This window comes from Chelonus insularis, unplaced genomic scaffold, assembly GCF_013357705.1.
Source record: "Chelonus insularis isolate UGA/USDA-ARS -01 unplaced genomic scaffold, ASM1335770v1 contig_146_pilon, whole genome shotgun sequence".
NCBI lineage: Eukaryota > Metazoa > Arthropoda > Insecta > Hymenoptera > Braconidae > Chelonus > Chelonus insularis.
In genome coordinates, this window is record NW_023276387.1 from 637,964 (window position 1) to 659,624 (window position 21,661).

General features: G+C 33.8%; 1 protein-coding gene across 6 annotated transcripts in view; it reads right to left on the minus strand.

The window, feature by feature from the left end:
• The window catches only part of Sox102F (transcription factor Sox102F), an 85,940-nt gene that overhangs the window by 19,521 nt on the left and 44,758 nt on the right, over positions 1-21,661 (minus strand). For 4 of the 6 annotated variants that reach the window (XM_035077886.1, XM_035077887.1, XM_035077885.1 and 1 more), the window contains exon 1: positions 10,453-10,872. The exons of 1 other annotated variant lie outside the window; for it this stretch is intronic. In XM_035077886.1, coding sequence (XP_034933777.1) covers positions 10,453-10,469 — 17 coding nt within the window. In that variant the 5' untranslated portion in view covers positions 10,470-10,872. Of the gene's footprint in view, positions 1-1,990; positions 2,496-10,452; positions 10,873-21,661 lie in introns of those variants that run through there. One more of the 6 variants, XM_035077888.1, reaches the window with a different exon arrangement.

Genomic DNA, 21,661 nt, shown 5'->3' on the forward strand with positions numbered 1-21,661 from the left:
TTCAATATACAGTGTAATTTCCGTCGCTTTGGGAAAAATATTATTTACTCATTGTTTTTATCACTTAGGATTTTTGCTAAAATTTCCTAACAACTTTTAAACCATAAAATCCAAATAAAAAAATATTTAAATAATTATTAGTGATAAATAATGTCTAGAGTCGAAGAAATGATGTATTGAATAATGTTGATGATTTTTAGGATGTTAAAAAATTTTTTTAAACAAAAAAAAAATAAGTTTGGCATAGAGTATATTTAGTAGAGTGTTGATAATAATCGTTGAACTTGCAAAATGTCCATATAGAAGATGAATAAAAAAAAAATGTGAGAGAATCAATAAATCAATAGCTGGTCGAGGCAATCTTCCGTAGGAAATTGGGTTGCTTGTTACACCTTATTGCTGAGGAGTCTGATGATGGTCACTCCTTTAAGTATCTCACCAACACTCCTACTTTCACACAGACTCGATCAAGGTCCAAAGTATCTCAGGCACACGATTAATTAAGTCCAAGAGCCTTAAAACCTATTATCAAATCCTTCAATTTCCGTATCGAAATAGTCCGAATATATATTTCGTGCAATTAACAGTTTAATTATTTCTACTACGAATGTCTAGGATTTATTCACTATATCATTACACTAGAGTCTTTGTTTTTTAACCCTACTGATTTTCAATCGATTTCATTTAATAATATTACAATAATTATTATTCTTCAATAAATTATTATCATTACAATTTTCATTTATTATTATTACTTTTAAAATATTTTTAGCTAAAAAAATATTTTCTAGTAATAATAACAAAAATTTAGGGATTTTTTTTCTATTTTTCAACAATTATTATCATTGTTACTATTAATTATTATAAAGTTAGAATTTTTTTTTGTTAAAAATACCTAAACTCTACTGTAATAACAACAAACATCTAGGGATATTTTTTTTTTTTTTTTCAAAAAAATTCTCCTATTTTTCTCAGATCATATCATCTTCTATATAAAATTTCTTAATCTCTAATCGCAAGCAAAAAAAAAGAATAAAATAAATAAACTCATGAAAAAAAAAAAAACCAACATTTTTTCGACCCTGCAAGAAAAGTAGATTCCCCCGATCAGAATTAAATGTATTTATCACTCATTAATATTATTGTAGTAATATTATTACAAGTGAGTTACATAAGAAAAGGCGCAGTAACCCGAGTTATCTTGTCCGACGAACGATTGATTGTCATTTCGCAATGGAGATGGAAGAAATGATGTGTAAGTCAACGAAAAGAGTGAGAGAGTAAAAGGTTGACTTGTCATTTAATTCCGTTAAGAGTTGTCTCTCGCGTATATACACGTATATATCATCTTTACTCCATTATTATCTGCTTATCGCAATGCACAGGTCATCAGGTCAAATCAAAACGAGAAATAAGAAGATTTATCAATGTAAATAAATAGTCAAAATTACAATACTTCCAGTCGAATATTATTTCGATATATACCTTTATTGGATTAACTTGACAAAACTATTTTTAATCGCTCCTATTGTGTTTACGTTTATTCCTTTGTCTCATTCTACGTCTTAAATACATTCTTAACACTCTCCTAATACCATACACTAACTAAAAATAAATTTAAGAATGCTTTTGCTAATTTATCAAAGCCATTCAAAAATTTATCCTGATAATTTTAATATAACAATTGATTTATTTTTATCCAGGTCGACTGCAGTGACTTCTGCGGAGTGAGAAATGATGAGAAACCTGTTTGATTGCAGTCTACAAGGTGTCTGAAGGTAGGAACATTGATAAAAAAATATTCAAGTCCTTTGGAAAAATTTTTAAATAATTTTTTTTGGACCAGTTAGTCCCAGAAAGTGAATTTAATTTTATGTCTATTGTTTAAATATTTAAATATTTATTAATCGCTGAAAAAATGGTCGAAAGACTTCACATGAGAGTGTTTGAAATCGGTCAGAGTGTAATCTATCATAATAAAATATCAAACCTTGCAAAAAGAAATCCCTGGTATCCACCAAAAAAACGGGCCCAAAGATATCCATGACTGATTTTATCATGCAAACACAAAAAGAAAGCTTTAAAAAAAAATTTTTTTCACTTATAAATTGAACCGGTAATTATTTTTAGTGGTAGCAGTTAATATTTTATAACACCTAGTTACACATTGAATGATATTATAAGGCCCAATTCGATAAAATTAATCATTAATCTTGACACAACTGCTAATTGGTCAATATCTCATCCACTACATTGTATATTCATTAAGTAACACGAGGGGGATGGTAATCACATAAATGTTTAAAAATATTATAACACACAAAGCTTGAACACACTTTCATCAACAATTCATCGCACCGATGAATTAACTAACGAGATGTCTTTTCATTTTACGATTTTATGACAATTATTTTCATGAACGAGTAACACTTTGTCAAGCGAATAATAGACTTGCAGAGCGTGTCAATGGTCTCTCATCTAGACCGAGACTGTCAAAAGGAAAAGTAGAAAAGGAGCGTTTAAGTATCAGAGTGAGAAAGAGTGAATATTTGACTCTAAGAGAGGGCAGCGGGGGAGGGAGGTGGTGAGACAAAAACGGCTACAGAGAATGAAATATTTTTAACAGACTTCCAGATGCCAGTTGGGGAGTAGACCTCGTAACCCAAGTCATTTAGAGGAAAGACAAACATAGAGCAAACAAAGAGGAAGTCAGTACTGTCCATATTTCCCTTTGATTTCAATCAAAATTGACTGGAATTTTTTTTTCGAAATAATCCTTGACTTTTTTGCTCAAATGTATTTCGGAAAACCCTGAAGAATTCAGAGAGCCATCATTTGGCAACTTATTAAGCTAGAAGGCTTTTATTGTAGTGTTTAGAATCGCTCAGAATCTGATCTTTAAGATGGTAATACTGGTTATTTGATAAAAAATTTTTTTCATCAAGTTTTAGAGCTTTAAATGGTGGAATCAAATTTTTTGAATTTATCAATATCAGCTATTCTTGTTTGGAACCTATTTAGGCCATTAAAAATTTTTTTTCGTTCAAACTGATGATACCATCGTTTAAATCAGATTCCGGACGATTCCAAACCGTCCTTCCGGACCTCTTTACGACAATTTGTCACAGAGTTATAGATTTTTAAAAATATCTAGATACCATGGAAAAAAATTAGAACGAAAGATTAATAAAATGCATTCTTAGGTGATAAATAATTTTTTTTTAAGTCGATGGTAAAAAAAAAAATATTCGAAGATTAACCACGCGTTAGTCAGCTTCAACATTGTCGTATTGTCAGTTGCAACGGCATCCATATAACCGTTGAAAAGTCACGATAAAAGTCTCTCAACGAGTGTGACGCCGACTAATCTCCATTCATTCGCCGGCTATTCATTGACGAGACCGAACAACGGAGTGTTGTTGAGAAAACGAACGATATCTCTACTGGTTGGTCTCTCTTTCTCACATCGTAATGCTCTCATTCTCATCCAAAGATAGTCTTCCTCACCGAAACATGCAAAAAATCCCTACCGGATTCTTTTACTGATTTATTTCCTAATAAAAAACAAAACCACTTCTAATAATCAATTCTCCGTTCTTTTAATAATAAAACACAATTTTTTAAGTCTAAAAAAAATCTTTATAACCATTTTATTGAACAATAGATTGATTTTTAATAAATAGTATTATTAAAGAGGTCTCAAAAAGGGCTTAAATAATTTTTTAGGCTTTAAGGAGGGTCAAAAGTATGCATTTTAATTTTTTTTTGGTAATTAATATACTATTGACCTAATTAATAAACTTACTAATATTGATAACAATGAATTATAGTAATAGAAACCAATTGAGTGCCACTGAGAGCAGCACATATTTGAATTTTTGCCATCAAATTTTTCGAGAGAAATACGTCTGTAGCTTATCGAAAAAGGTCGAACATCCTCTGTTACACATTCACTTGTGATAAATTTAGTATCACTAGCCATTAATATCCATTGAAAGAAAATAAAAAAAAAGAAATAATACGAAAAGAATGATTATAACTAAATTTATAAAGCTATTATTATTTCATTTCAGTGAATGTGATACTTGAAAAGAATAGTCTAAATCTAAATCGTCAACAACACAAGTGTTATGATTATCATGATTATTATTATCGCTGTTATCGTTGCTTTGTCCTGTGTGGATTATTCTTATTGCGACTATACATGTGCCTTTCGTCTAAATGTGACGTCATTGTGTGAAACAATAACACCATTATTCTCAACGAATAAACAAAAAATTCTCTTCAAACACACGTGATTCAGTTTCGAGAAAATAAATCGTTATAGAAATTCTATCAAGATGTTTAAGTATTTCAAATATTTTTAACACAATTATTATTTTAATTTAATATCATTTACAATTATTTAATAATAAAATTTATTCTTAAAGATAAATAAAAAAATCATTTTATCGAGTATATATTTAAACATTTATAACCGTCAAAGTTTTAGAGCAAAAAGGGTTGTGTTGGAGTGTTTGAAATCGCCCAGAGTATGATCTTGATAATGGTACTCTTAAAAATCAATAAAAAAAACTTTTTCAATTATTTTCATCACTTTAAAACTAGATGATAATTTTTTTAGATTAGTGATTGTTTTTTTTTTTTTTTAGGTTGTTTATTAAAAAAAAAAATGTTATAAATAAATTGATGAGCTGAGATGAATGATAGTGAAGTGGAGAATTATTTGAAATGTATTATTAAAAGAATGTTCTCAAAGTAATTTCCTGAATAAAGCTCAGTGACTGAAAGCTACACGATATAATTGAAATAGTTCTTTTGAATGATTGAAATATTTTTTTCTTTTATTTTACTGAGATCTCAAGTGACGGAAGTCGTGCCGGCGCTTGCTGATGTGTCGCCCCTTAGTCGTGTGTTCTTGGGCGTGCTACTTGAGTCCGAACAGATGCCGCACCCGACCCCAAAAAACCACATTCCCATTGTGTGCTACTAATAGAAAGTCACGAAGCTGAATAACTTACATGTATAACTGATGCTGAGATCTCAAGGAAACAAGTAGAAACTAGTGCTACATACGTGTACACACAGTTCAATAAGAGCTTCAACAAAGACAACTGTTCCTAACTACATATATTTTTTTGATTTTTTTAGTCTTGGATCTATTTCTCATCTTGCTAGGGTTATTATTCAACATCTAGGATTTTCCAACTCCAAAAACAAATTCTCAACATTTTTTTACGGCTTTTTGGGTAAGATATTTTTGAAGATCATATTTTTGGCGATCTCTAGCATTACAATACTACCCTTTTTGATCCATTAGTTCGAAAGCTAGAATTTTTTTAAGTGTTGAACTCGTTTTGGAGCTCAAATTAAAAAAGTTAAGAAATCATTTTTTAGTAAAGCTTTGAAGGCTCATAACTGTGGTATTAGTTGATGAATAGTGGTTCGAAACCAGTGTTTTGAATTGCCCAGAGTGTGATTTTGATGCCTATGATACTTAAACCAGCAGAAAAAATTTATTTAAGCCACCATTAGCAGTTGAATGCAGTGATAAATATTTCGATTTACGCTGAAATGATTCTCTAAATAATCGGAAATGAATCATTAAGAAGTGCATGAAAAAATTTTTTTACACCTTTTAAGGTAAGATATTTTTAAAGATCAGACTTTTGGTGATCTTTAGCACTGCAACCCAACCCTTTTTGACCCATTAGTTCGAAAGTTAGAATTTTTTTAAGTGTTAAACTCGTTTTGGAGCTCAAATTAAAAAAGCTGAAAATTCCTTTTAGGCTAAACTTAAAAAGCTCATAATTTTGGAATTTGTTGATGAATATGGAAGTATAACCATTGTTTGGAATTGCTCAGAGTATGATCTTCATGTCCATGATACTAAAATCATCAAGAAAAATTTATCTAAGCCACCATAGTCAATTAAATACAGTAGTAAATTCAGTTTTTCTTGAAAAATCAAAATTTATCGCAAGAATAATAAAATCTTGAGTAGTTAAAAAATTTCTTACTCAAAGTATAAAGCTAAAAATCGTTAGTATTCTGAGTTGATGTTAAAATATGCTCTACATAATGGAACCACAGTGGCTTCTTATTCTTTTGAAGCTCTTTTCTGGTGCGTGAGGCGGTGGATCTCTTGTTTATGTATGAGCTGATAAAAAGACCACACCCACATTGACAATTCTGCAGACATGAAATTGGAAAAATGAAGTTGACTGAAGAGATATAGGCAGTAAATAAAAAAAAATAATAATATCATCAAGTTGTAGTGGAATAAATTGATCAAGTGGTGTGTGAGAAACAGAATTTTACAAATGTGTTCAACTACCACCTGCTGTTGTGACGATATTGCAATTGGTTACGTTATGGCGGCAAAAGTACTTGGGATATTGGTGCTAACGAGCAAATCGATTAATAAGAGGGCGCTGAGATTAATTCCCACCGCGGGAAATCGCGCCGCCGGGATTAATCATTGACTCAGTTATCAAGCGATGCCGTACCACTGAACTTGGTCCTCTTCATCTATATAACTACATTGCAGCAACTGATACATGATCGGAAACATGCGAAATCGTGACCAAAGTCGATATATCTCGCGATGATATGCCATTAAAGAATAAGGAAAATACAGTCGAAGACAAAAGTACTCCAAGATGTTGAGGACTGAAGCAGTTGAGTTTAGATATTTATTTCTTCGGTGTTTAGGGCTCGAAAAGGTTCATGTTGGAGTGTTTTAGATCGCCTGAAAGGTCATCTACATGATGAAACCACCCATTTTTATGCAAAAAATTTTTTAATCCTTAATTTTGAAGTTTAAATCACAGTAACCAAATTTTTGATTCAACTATGTTCTGATACACTAGTGTATTCAACCAGTTATTATTCAGCGTCAAAAAATCAGAAAGTCATTGTATTGGAGTGTTAAAAATCGCCAAGAGTATGATCTTTTTCCCCGACCCACTAATTTCTTCATAAAAAATTTTCCCGATCATTAAACCGAAGTTGAAATAAAAACTCTCACGATCGGAACCAAGTAATTCTGCATTTCTCACTTAGAATAATTCCCATGGTTTCAAAAAAAAAAAAAAAAATCTTCATCAAACTCGAAGCCTTCAGACTCGTCTCAAGGTCTTGCCGATAACATAAATGACAAGTTTGCAAAAAAAAAAAAAATAATCACATATCGAGCGAGATTTAATGGTATGCGTAGTGATGAGTGAGAGCACGTTGGAAAGAGCAAAACGAAAAAATGAACGAATGATGATCTTGGTGCATTAACAGCTTGGTTCGTGATGTATGAGGGCAGTTACGCACTGGTCCCTTATATACAAACATGCACATTTCGCGTGATATCGCGTGAGTGCAAAAGCAGAAAGCTCTTGGGCGCACGTGGGTGCCTGAGTTGAGTGCGTGTGCGTTGTGTTATATGTGAGCCAAAAAGGAGACAAAAAAGGCACCACACCAGTTCCACTAAACTGGCTGGAAAGCCATCACATGCATATCACACACGTGGGTAGGGAGAAACATTATAACGCGTTCCAGATGGTGTAGACTAGGCTTTGTTCTAAATTTCTTCAGAACTATACCCAGATTTCTAGTTTACTCAAAGTTAATAGTTCAAACGATGGACTGACTTAAGATGATTATTTACGGGGGTTGGAATAGCTTCACATGGGTGTGGGTATGGATAGGAATATAATGTAGATCTTCAAGATGATGAAGAGAAGAGGTTGGAGGTGGAATATATGCTACTTGACACTAAACACATGGCCCCACTTCTTCTTAAACGCTACAACACTCGACCAGAAGGCCCTCGTCTTCTTTACCTCTCTCCGTTTCTTTTCTTCTCTTTAACTATATTATACCGAGTGAGGCCACGAGAAATTCCAAGACACATGTGCGATTCTCCGGATGTGATTGTGCTCCAGGGCCACGTGCTTCTGTCTTCAGCACACTAGCCGATCCATAAATTATCTAGTTTTTATTGTTTTTTTTTTGTTTTGTAGAAATTTATCCTACAAATGCACTTGGATTTTATTAGTTCCTGTTTTCAGTACGAGGCTTAGATGTTTAGAATAATATTAGCTGGGATACAATTGTTGGAGACTTTGCTGTAGGGTTGTGGTCTTTATGGTGGTATAAATTAGCATGCAGTTGGAGGAAATGTGTTCAAAATCTGTGCTTCAGATCGCCAAAAGGGTGAGCTTTATGGTGGAACTACTAGAATTGGGGAAAAAAAATTCCTTGGATTTTTTTCAGTCACTTAAAGTAGTGGCACATGGTGGGAATTTTTGAATATTAGATAGCTAGATTTAAACGTCATTTAAAGGGTTTAAAAAATTTTTTTCATCCAAAACTTGAATACCATCTTGTAGATCACACTCTCAGCAATTTAAAACACTGGTCAAAAAGTGTTTTTGAATGATTTGTTGATGAAATAAAAATTGTTAAAAACATGCTGACATCCAGTAGCTATGATAAAGTAGAGGAAAGTTGATGATGGAACTTTTCACACAATTAATAATAAAAATTAATTATTTCAGCTTGATTTAGTAAATGATCTTTGATGTATTGATGACAAAAGATCACCAGAAAGATATTAAAACTTTGAAGTGTCTAGAAAAAGGAATGTTAAAACCTAAAAACCACTTTGACATGACATGACTAAAAGAGTTTATCATCAATTGTTAAAAATATTCAATCGACTTTTGAATTGTGATGCACGATATGATTGAAATCATTGACATGAATAAATCAAAACTGATTTATAACCTGGATCTAATTATGCATGTGTAACGATGATGCACTTGAACGTATTTCTTTTATAATAATTCAAATAAAACCGTCAATGTATCTCGAACATTCTTTCTTTAATCAATTAATCTATTCAAATTGATCCATAATAAGAGTATATAAAATTCATGAATATCCATTATTAGTATTATTACATACACCTGACATACTACATTATCATTTATCCAATCAATTAATGATTTAATCAAGCGAAAAATTATGTCTGGTGTCTCTGAACTAGATTTTACACAATTTGACACAATTGTTACTTGAATAGTGGGTCAAGTTATCACTAAAACAATCCGTCGGTGATGAGCACAAATAAAAGATTCATCATCAATAGAAATATGTAATTATTTTTCAGCATGATTTATTTTTTTATTCTGTAAGAGTTTGGAAACGTTGCGTCATGAATTTACAAAACATGTGGCACAGTTATCAATCTCCACAACGCACTTTGTAGTCTAACAAAACGATTTATACATCAACCAAGTACTCATTGAATTTTACGACTCGTTTCCACAGATTGTTTGAAACCGTCCACCACAACTGCAAAACACCCAACACACCATCAAGACAAATACAAACATCAAGGAATATATATATATATTGTATAAGTGATGATTAGAAACTCTAAAAGAATTCTGGACATGAGGATTTCTGAGAGAGAACCCAGGGTAAGTCTCCACAAGTCATTATTCTTTTTTACGAGCTCAAAACTATTTTAAAACAAGACTCAACTCACCAAAGTCCAACCGTTTACTTTTAATCCAAGTGATTTTATTCAGGAAGAAATGATTTTTATCACTCCCAAAGGTGTCTTGAGATAAATTACATTTTTTCCAACCATCCTAGATGCTTTCTGGTCATTCCAACTTGATCATTAAGTGTTCATTACTCTCAAATAAATTAGCAAATTACCAGTTTCTCATCCCAAAAAAAAACTTTCATGCTTCTTTAGCTAAAAAAATTGGAGACATCTAGACCTTTACAGTGATTTTCATTCAAACTTTGAGGCTTTTAAAAATTTTTTCAACACATCAGACCATTCCCATCATCAAGATCATACTCTGAGAAATCTCAAACACTGATATATTTTATTAATAACTTGCTCCAAAGTTGAAAGACATTATTGTAAAGCATCTAAATCCAGCTGATAAAAAAGTTAGACGATGTTGAAGAATGAAATAAAAATTCTGAAGTTAAAAAACAATGTGCCCAAAGATAAGTTGACAGCGAAGGTCACGAAGACAACAGCAGGAATAATCTGACAGTGAAATCTCTTACTTTCCTTGAGGGTAATCCAAGGACGAAGGACAAAAGCAAGTGGATGACAATAGGTAACATGATAGGTCTAAGCATCATCTCAGATGTTGGAGATCTAAGGGTTGATGTGGTTGGGGGGGGTCTGTCAGGACGATTAGTGTATGTGAGAATGTACGAAAAGAAACAGAGCCCAAGAAAACGAGTGTGAGCAAGAGAGAGAAAGGGTCACTGGGTCAAATGTGTGTTATTGCTTCCTCTTTCGCGGGAGTTTTCTCATAAATCTCAGCAAAACACATGGCTCTAATTGATAGACTCGTTGATATCCCCACATTTGTTTGTCACAAAAGAATGTTAAAAAGCTGAGCTTTCAGGTTAAATACTCACCTGCCGATCGTACTCATATCATCCTGGCGGTGTTGATGTGCTTTATTATACCAGAATCACTCAACAACCTACACTTCACAAAAGCCGCACTCTTTTTGCCTCAGTGGGGACTACTGAGACCCGCCTACAGGCTGGGCCTCACTTCATACCTGCTGTCACTCTCAATTAAAAGCCCAAGTTGATCTTAAAACTGAGCTTGCACTCAAGTGTGGCAGCCAAAAGCTACCAAAAACACTAACTCTCAAGGACTCTGCTAGCAAAATGATCTCACTTTTGATTGTTATTGACTCCCACACCAATTAGGGCCCTATTAAATATTACTTTTGGGCCTTATGAGCTTTATTTAAATGCCTCCCGGTGGCCCCTCGAGCCCGAGATACGTTTACAATAGGAATAATCACCGCGTTCGAGCGTCGGCTGACTGACTGAAGCTTCTTGGGACGTTGTAGTTTCGGCGGGTGCCTTCAGCTCGCCGGCGCACAACTCTAACGCACCCCCGCCCTCTTCTTCTTCATCTTCTTCCGACTGTTCAATGTTTCTCTCTATTTCTCACTCGCTCTTTCTCCCACACTTCCGTCATATTCCCACTCCTTGGTGCCAATCCACCACCACTAACATCATCACTCTCACTCTCTTGGATACTCGCACCATCTCACTCACACACATCAGCGCCCGCGCGGCATCGTCCACATCAGTAGCCACTATGCCACGCCCTATTCGTGCCACCAAGTGCCGCCTTCTTTCTCCTACACCCACGCTCTGTTAAAAGGCCCCTACCCCCTGCCGGACAATATAGACCTTTCCTTCCTCTCGCTTCATTTTCTTTTTCTCTTTTGCGCTACTGTGCATCCACGTAATCACTCCTTTCATTTAATCAAACAAAAATATACTATTATTTCTCAATAAGACCTTCATTTGACCTTCAATAAATTTTTTTGATTGAATTCGTTTTTTTTTCGGTGCCAAGTGTCGGCAAAGTAGGAATTGGAATATTTTTTTGAATTTTTTGATGAAAATTTCAACAAATCTATGCGGAATTATTTGCGCATTGTGTATTGTCTATAGACGCAGAGCAGTGTCGCAACCCCTGACGTTTTCTGCGTCGCTCCAATGAGACACTTGAGGGTGGGAGGTGGAAGCAAAGTGACGGACCAATAACGTGCAAGAAACACCCGCACAAATCACAATGCTCATTGTTATCGCGAATTGTCCGCCCACACCCCCTATTTTCTCCACTGCTGCTTCCTTACTGCCTGGTTAAATTCTGCAGCTATAAATGGGGGCGTTTCAGTCACCTGCGCATTCAGACGTTACTCACCCAAGACACAACCCAAAAAATAACTCACAACATTCAATGACGATGATTAATGTTTATAAATATTTGATGATAATAATAGACTTTAGTTGATTGCAGAGATGATTATCATCATTACAAACAAGGGAATTAGTGTGTCTACCATCCAAGATGACCCTCTGTGTTTGAGGAAACTAACAAGCATCGTGAAGCAAACAAATTACTTTTGTTTCGATTGCTATGGGGAGATTAGAATTATTTTGAGGGTGAAGTAATTACCCAATACCCATTGTATTGGTAGGTTCGGAATCGCCAATCGGGTGAGCTACAAGATAGGACTATTGGTTGATCAAAAAAAAATTGACTTCCAGTCGAAAACTATGTTTGAATCATTTCCATGAGTTGGATCCAATGTAATACGACGATAAAGATGGAGCTTTTGGTATGAAAAAATTTTTTTAAGTTGAAACTATGAATTTTATCAAAAAGTTCACCCTTTGGGCAATGAATTAGACTTGTTGTAGAAGTAATTCCAGCATTCCGTTGTCAAATTACAGCCCGTGAAAAGTAGAAAGATGAAAAGCCAGTAGTGAAAATAGCGCGTGTGGGGGATTTGATGTGAATGATGATGATCGCATGTGTCGTTGGCAGTGTCTAGTGTAGTTTGACGTCAGTCACCTCATTTCCTCTCTCCAGTAGCCAGGAGGTTTACTTGGAAGTATGTCCAAGTAAATAAGTCCGAGTATAGAGAATTCTATTCGGTCGGTGGACTATTGAGGGAGAGGAGACGAAGAAGATGAAGAGATCCGGAGGGTGGGATGTCGACTAAAACGAATTCTCTCTTGCATCGCGTGTCTCTGGACCAACACAACGACATCACCGACACGCCTCGCTTCCCCGTCTGTTTCCTTCCTCAGCGTGTAAGCCATCGAGAATGGCGTCGGTGCGCATCCCTTTCATGTCTTCCGCAAACCTTTCTCCCTGCTCCGCACCGTGACCCCGGCAAACTCGCGCGTCTTTCGCGCAGTCGACTTGTGTCGACCTGGAACCTCACTCTCTTCGTCTCTCTAGTCACTCCACGATCCCTGTTATATCCTTTCTTTTCCTATTTCCACCGCTTTTCCGTCGTTCTTTTATCGAAATATCTTTTTATTGTTGTCTGTCTACTAAACCGACTCTTTTTTACATCTCCAGGTTATTATCTTGATTACTCTTGTATCAAATCAACTCACCAAAACGATTAAAACATCAGAAAAATTTTTTTTCCTCCATTGAAACATCAGCAAAGATGATGCTGGAAGACCTGTATCAATGTCGCGACAATTAATGGCGATTTTCCGGCAGAAAAAAATTTTTCTCGATAAAACCAACGGTACCATGTGAAAGATCATACTCAGGGCGATTAAAAATACTCCTATACTTCCTTAATAGGGCTGTTTTAACTTCTAAAAAAAATTGTTAAATGATACATCATCAACGTATCATCATTGGTGTCAGATGACTCCCTACAGGAGTTGACAGTTAATGTCAGTTTTCCGGTATAAAAAAATTTTTTTCAAGCCAACCAAGGGTCTCATGTTAAAGATCACACTCTGAGCATTTCCAAACACCCCAATACTTCTTTAATACCATGTTTTAAAGCCTCGAAAAAAATTGGTTAATTATGAAAAAAAGCAACATGTCACTGGTGCTGATAATGAATGCAAAAAAATGACCAAACTAATGGAAGTAAAAAAGAATTATTTGATAAACGATAATGGCATATAGTAATCGTGTAGTAATGCAGGATGATGCAGTTGTTCCAGAGAGACGATATTTATTTATAGTGTACAATTTGTCCGATCTTTTCTTACTTACGAGGTCGTGTTAAAGGCCTTGAAGACAAGCCATCATGCGACGACGACCAAGTTGGCAGTTTCGACCACATGTTAATTTACAGAATCGTTAAAAATGACGATATATAAATCATTTATTATAAAAATAATCAAAGAAGAAAATTCGAGAAGATAAAATAATCAACAAAGAATGATGAAAAAAAAAAAATCAATAAATATTTATTAATGAAGAGACAAAAAAGATGAATCAATATAATCAATTCAAAAATAATTATTGTCAACAAGAAAAACTTTATGGCTTAATTAATGAGATTATCATCGCCAATATAATATGTTTATTGCTATTGTTTTGTTCATTTATTTACTCAGCAATGTATGACAAAAAAAAGCAGCAAAGAAGTTGAGAGCAGGAAATGTTGGATAAAATTCCATCGCCATTATTCCGACTATTTATGACGATAATAATATGTTGCGGCAATTCATTAGCATATTAAGCGATGCAGAGTATTATTAACAATTTTTTTCATGTCCTTTTTGCCCTGAAACTGTTTTGTTTTCATCAAGTACACGAGATGTGCATATGCTACGAAGGCCATTGGCAGTTTTTTTTTTACTGAGCTTTCGAATGTATGAAATCTACAATAAATTTGTAGCTGACTTGAAGAAGAAAAAAAATCCCTAGGCGAAATTAATCTAGTTTTTTTTTCCTTAAGTTGTGTCGTGTTAATGTTTAAGTGAAACAAGTCAGCACTACGGTCGCCGTGCGCTAAACGTGTGCCAGAAAGTCGCTTCATTCATTCGTTAAAATGATACACATCTGAGAGATGGGTTTTTTAAAAGAAAAAAAGAAGAGATGCATAAGGAAATGCATGGTAATGAGTTGAAATATTAAATTTCATTTAAATACTTGGGATAAATTAAATTTTGCTTCAAGTTTTTTTTTTTTTGAGGTTGCTTCGTTTAACTGGTCATTTCTGGGGATAATTTAGCGATAATTATCGTTTATACCAGTGTTTAAAATCGTCCCGAGGATGATCTTTTAGTCTATAAGGTTGAATCCATGAAAAAAAAATTTTTTCTTTGGAAAAAATTGATTTAAAGTCACTTACTGAAATTCCCTAATGAATATTAATTTTTTTGATGATTATTCAATTGTTTGAACATATTTTTTCTTAGAAAAAATTTTTTTAGGGGTGGCATTTTAAAGATCATACTCAGGACGATCGAAAACACTCCTTTGTAAAGCTTTTCTGATATTTATTAGAGCTTTAAAGCTCGATAAACTATTGAACATGATTTTTTCGAAATTTTTACTCGTAATAATGCATGTCTTTAAACTCTTTTTTTTTTCCTAGAAAAAATTTTTTTAGGGATGATTTAAGAATGACATATGAAAGATCATATTCAGAGCAATCTGAAGTACTTCCTTGTAATGCTTTTATGACTATCAGAAGAACTTTTAAATCCCTTTAAATTATTGAACACCAATTTTTCAGTATCCGCTAATGACAATATCAATCTTTATTCAAATAAAAAAAAATCTTAAAAGCAATAAATAACGTCTTTAGAAATGAATTTAATGTAGTTTAACCCACGGAATATTCTATTCATACAAAGACTACTTATTTTTTTTGTTCGAAACCGGGGGAATATTGTGATGTTGGTACTCGAAGACATGAGGAACGCGTGTGGCAGCTATTCCGGTCGCATCCGCAGTGAGAGAAGTTAGAAGACAAGAACAATGAGTATGTTGTGTGTGTAGGTGACTGTGGAAGAACAAAAACACGGTCTTGATGTAGGTGGAAGTGAGACAAGCAAAGATTAATGTTGGCGGCAGCGTTCCTCTATTCCTTATGGCAGCAGTGGCGGACGTGTGTGATGGCGTCAGGATGTTTTGGTTGTTTCTGTTGGGGAAACGACGATGTCGTTGGACCAACAACATGGTGGGGAAGATAATAAGAATACGAGAATCCACGAACATGTGAAGAAAGCAACAGAAGAAGAAGAAGAAGAAGAAGAAAACTACGGAGGTTGCTTATGAATGAACATTGGCGCGCAAGCATTTCCGGCCATCTCTCTTCCTCTTTTCTCCTCCGTTCGTCGTCGTATTTCTCATAATGCTCATCTTGTCCATCGCGTCCTCTCTCGTTTCTCATGAATGAGTCGCCAGTTGGGCCGAGAGAAGCAGAAAATGAGAGCCGACGATTTAGGCACAAGAGCCAACGGCCCAGGACCAATTTAGACCCGTGTTGGCTTGTCGACGTAACTCTTTCTTTTACTTTCTTCTTTTTTTTTCTTTTCTTTATACTCCTCTTCCTCTTTCTCTTGCCGTATCCTGCTTTGCTTATTTAAACCAGGCTGCGTTATTTTATTATTGAAATATCGCCATCATATGGAACGTTGAAAGAATTGTTTTAGGTCTTCTCCGGATCGAGATAATTGTAACTCAGGGGTTAATGGGTTTAGAAGCATTTCTTACTCGAAAGAAAGTTGCTTTATTGCCAGAAAAGATTCACGCTTCGTTAAAAATTGGATTTAGAGACGCTGTGATTTTTTCTTGCTTAGTTAAAGCTTTTTGGGTCTTTTCAAAACTTCTAAAAAATTCTACTAGGGTCATTTTTTGATCAAAAAGAGTTTTGAACCAGTGTTTAACATCGCTCAGAGGATAATCTACAAAATAGAATTGGTCATTTATGCTAAAAAAATTTTTAAAAGCTCTTAAATTCAACGGAAAGAAAGGAACAAATTTTTCAAAACCAAGAAATCGTCAGTATCATTTCAATCAATCTTACTAAATATTTTTTATTGTTTAAAAAAATATTTGCTAATTGTAAGAAAGAGTATTGGTATGTAAGAGTATAATAAAAATGCTTTTATCTTATTTATTAGTTGGAGAATGTAGGAAACAATTAAATTGTATCTAAGGATAAAAGTAAAAATGCAAAGTTATTAGTGAAGTAAAGTATGAAAAAAGCATAAATATATAATACTGATTATTTTTTGACCATTAATATATCATGTCTCGAGATAAGCAATGAGTAGAGCAATTATCTATAGCTCGACAAAGTTCACTACTTTCCCACCTGGAGTAGGAATAATAAACGTAAAGTCATTTGCAGAGGTGCAATTTAGATTCTTACAATAAAAGTGTTGGAAAAAAAAGGAAGAAAGGCCATGTATATATTTGTCGGTGTGATATAGTGGATAGAGAGAAGAAAGGAAATGGTAGAGTGTGGGTCTTTGGAGAGACAATACGAGCCAATGTCTCGCTCGATTTCACTCGTTATTCCCTACACACTACGTCCATAAAATGTTTGCACCGTAATTCACACCCACGCAATGCTGGTTAACCGAGTGCAACCAAGTCAAACCACAACGCGTTGAATTACCTGCGACACCCTCCTATTATATGCCCCAATGCCACGTGTGCCTTCTAATTGTAGTAAGCAACGCCATCATTTCGACACCTGTCAACCCCTCATTATATTATTATCCTTTTCAACGACTCTTTATCTATTCATTTGTCTATTTATGACTAATATTCAAACACATATGCTTTTTTCTCATCTATTTAAACACTCTTTTCATTTTTTTTTTTTTAGTTTTCATTCATTCGTTTATTCAATTTGTTTAAATGATTTTTTTTAATGATGATACTAGAAAGTAATTGATCATCACTGGCTTTTACTGATTCATTTTAAATGAGTATTCTTTTTTCAATTTTTGTAGAAAAATGAACTAATGAAATATATTTTTTTAATGAATTCAAATAAAGCTGATGATTTTTTGATTTTAGAATATTTGTTTCTTCCGTTCTATTAAATCTTGGAGCTTGTAGAAATTTTTTTAGCATAAGTAACTAGTTCTATCATCTAGATCACACCCTGAATTAACTTAAACACTGATTGTAAGCTATTTTTCATCAAAAAAAAACCCCTTTTATGATTTTTGAAAGCTTTAATGTTAAATAATAATAATATTTTTTTCTGTAATTGTTTGAATGGCTTTGACACACATTTATACCTTTATCTCAATGTCACTAATGAATCACTAAAACCTATATAAAACTTCAAAATTCAATTGTGTCGTCATTAGAATTCATCCTGAGTAACTTGAAGAAGCTACTATTGCTTGACATTCATTGGAGATCCAAGTCTTAAAGTTTATTTAAATTTTATTGCAAAAAATTTAGAACTGTAGAGTGACAATAATTCATTTCTAACTAGTGTTGATAAACTGTTTTGTGATAAGGGAATTTTCTATCTGCTGAATAGTTTCTTGAATCGAAGATGGGTTGGTCAAAGGAAGCAATAAAAAAAATGGAAGCCAAATTCGATGAGTTTGTGGTAAGGTGATATGGACTCTAGTGCAAGCGATATAATATCTTGTAAGAGTAATTAAAAATTATGAAATAAATTTTTAAGGAAAAGATCCAGAAGGGTTTATTGAATTGGAAGGTCAGAGATGGGACAATCAAGTTTGATGATAATCTAAAAGAAGAAGAATACTGGGAGCTATGCTTCAACAATGAATACCAAAAAGATATTCATGTAGATGACAAAGATCCATGCCTGTTGGCGAATATTCATGCCTATATGTACTATGTTACGGGTAGAAAGATGCTAGGAAATGATAAATATCCTGACACATTCCACTACTTGAAACTTCTTTGAGGAAAGATTTGCCATCACAATTGATAATTATAGTGTATTAATTTTTTTTATGAAATAAATAAACAAATAAGTGAGACAGATATAAGTTGGTGAATGTTATAATTCCAGAACGTGAGTAGATAATTTTTTAACTTCCCATTAGGAAGTTATTTCTCAATAGTGCTAATTGAATTGTTTTGTGATAAGGACAAATATTAGTGCTGAATAATTCTTTTAGTTCAATATTTGAAAATGAGTTGAACAGAAAAAGAAATTTAGTTTTGCGGAGAAAATTTATAAATGTTATAATCCCAGAAAATAAACGAAAAATGTCTTTTATTTAAAATGATTTATTCCATGGTATACTATAGTGCTGTTAATTCAATTTAGTTGGTTTTCGTAATTGTTCTTTCATTATTAAGTATTAATGACGTTAGTTATTTAATCAACAAACTAGGTTGTTGCATTATCAAATTTTTTATAGATAATTTGAAGTAAAAAATATTACTCTGTAAGCTATGGTTTTTTAATAGCTTTGACACATATTTATATTTTAATCTTAATGAAAAATAAATTAAATATATCATCAACTTCCTATTAATAAATATCAATAGTGACATTAATAGATTACCAAAACGTATGTAAGACTACAACGTGCAAATACTATTTTTGTATTTTTTGTTTTTGCATAGATATATGTTACTCCGTGAATTTAGTGATGAAAAAGAAGTCGAATATGGTCCAGCTTAACTTTAGCGAATTTAGTTGATTACAATTACTAGTTTCTTAATATTTTTCTTGTTGATTTATTTATTAATAACGATCATGTTATATTGTTAATTATTTTGTTGGTAATGTCTATACCCCCATCACCACTACGTCTATCTAATAATCTAGATACTCTAGTTCCTAAAAAAAAATCCTAGGGAATTTTGATCATCATAGAAGAGCACAAAAAATCGATAAATGTCCTCAGAGAGATAAAACAATTAGAAGTAATAGCATTCCAGTGCATTGAAGCAGTAGGTTTCAATCTCTTGACTAGATGAGTTAATCGGTACGGAAGCACAATAAACAGCGAATAATAAACGAATGCTGTCGGTTCGTTTACCATAATAATGCCTTCTCCAGCCTGAAGGCAGAATCGCGCGGCATCCAAAGCCACCGGAACGGATAGAGTGCTATAAATATTCGAGCCTCCTCTTTCTCCAACTCCACTCTCTCTCTCTCTATCGCTCAAGTGCTTGACTCTTTCTAACTCAGTCTCACTTTCTCCGCAATCCCATCATCCGATCGTCATCATCAACACACCAAAGTAAAGCCCACGACTGATGTTTCGTTAGACTCCCCCACACCTCCAACTCATCCTCCTCCTGTCGTTTCTTTTCGTCCAAGTCGTTGTCGTCCCTCGCGGTTATTTCCGAGAGCAAATCTCGAGAACGTCGCGGATATTATTGTCGTATGCGTGACTTGATATGCACTCGCACTCACCATTTCCGCTACACTTGCGTTTACTTCAACCGCCGCTTTGGCTAACAGTTACATCAGTGTGTAGGTGTAGTCATTTATTATCAAAATAACATTTAGATTATTTTCTTATCTTTCCACTTGCACCACAACTCAGCTGCGATTACTCATTGCTTTAAGATGGAGGTGTTGGTTTAAAATCAGTTGTATTTAGAAACTCATTAGAGTTAGAAGCTGTCGAAACTTACATTTGGAATCGCCAATCGGGTGACCTATTAGATAAAACAACTATCTAATGTAAAAAAAAATCCCCTCTAAAGAAAATTCACTTTCAAAGTGGCTTTTAAATTGATTTATTACAGTATAGTCTTGGTGCATTTTAAAATAAGGTTAATAAAAAATCTTATTCGCCTGCACATTTCATTTTATATCTTTTCAGGGATGCAAAATTTGAATATACTTTATAGGAACTAATTTATTCTCTAGAATCTAAGGAAAATTTTCGTTACCTCACTTTTTTAAAATTCGACCTAGTTTTCGAGATATTTGATCTTAAACATCATCGCTCATCATTCTAACGTACAATTGATATTAGAGTTCATCAATCAATCGACTTATATACGCACAAACAATTAAAATTGTACCTGAACTGGACTATGATCTTCCTTAAAGCCTACAGTCAATCAAATTATTAAGACAAGACCTCTTTAAGGCTTTCTTTGATCATAAAGTATGCTTCTGCACGTACGATTGTCTTTACAATTTTTTTCTGACGATCTGGTTGATGGAAAAGGGCTCCAAACCACATCAAAAAATCCGTCAAAATGTAATTAAAACACTGAAATTGTTTTTGAAGTGATAAAAAATTTCTCAAGGCTAAAATTATTGTTTTTTAACCGGCAACAAATATTCTGCAGTTGATCCTTTTTTGTTGATGATCGAAATCAGCTTTTTTTTTTGACAGTAAAATTTTTTTATCAAACAATGAATGATCTTATTGCAAAGATTACACTTAGGTCTACTCCAAACCCTCCAATAGATCATTTTTTGAACGATAAATCATAAAGTTATGAGCAATTGAACTCCGCACACAATAATTTACACAATCTCTGATCAGGTTTTTTCTGTTACAGGCGCAGCAAAAGTGCTAGGAATTGTGCGAAGATATTGTGAGTAATCCGATACACAAGCAAAGTCGTCGCACGTGAGGTCGAGAAGATCAGCGGGTCGAGTATAAATCGAGAGAGTGCCGTCCTTGAACTCGGTCCACAAGCCTCCGCAAACGCGTACTCTTCATCACACATTCACGTTCGTACGAACGTAAGTATATCGGCCCATCGGCTTTATATTTAACCCAACCGTGCCAAAAGCTTAACACTACGAGTGTCATGAGTATTTAAGGAATCCTTTTTATTACCCGATCATTCTCATTCATTTGTTTGGATTATTTTTAAGAAATTGTAACAATCTTGTTGACTATGCATTTTTAGTGGTCAATAGCTCAGATTCTGAAGTTTCCAAAACATCCCTCTTTCTTTCAATGTCCAGAAATGCGTAATCGAGTCAAACATCTAAAAAATTTATTTTTTCTCGCCTAAAATGGGGTAAAATTATAACATGTCCTAATTGGAGCATAAATTATGCTCCAATCATGATACAGGATTTTCGACGGTGTTTTTAGATCCGGGGGGTGTCGACTTTCTCCCTTTCGTCCAGATCTTTCATATGAGCCCTCGATCAACCTCGTAACATTATTAGCATAGAAGTTATATTCCAATCATTTTAGTTTCAATAAATACCTTTCGTGCCATATCTTTACTAAAGTCTGTTTCTTTTTAATCAAAACAACATGTTTATGATCCATTCGAATCAACGTAAACCCATTATCTCGTCTTATTTACATCCAAGATTGTTCTAGAAAAGTGTTTTCAACGTCAATCATATGTCTGGAAGCTTTGCCA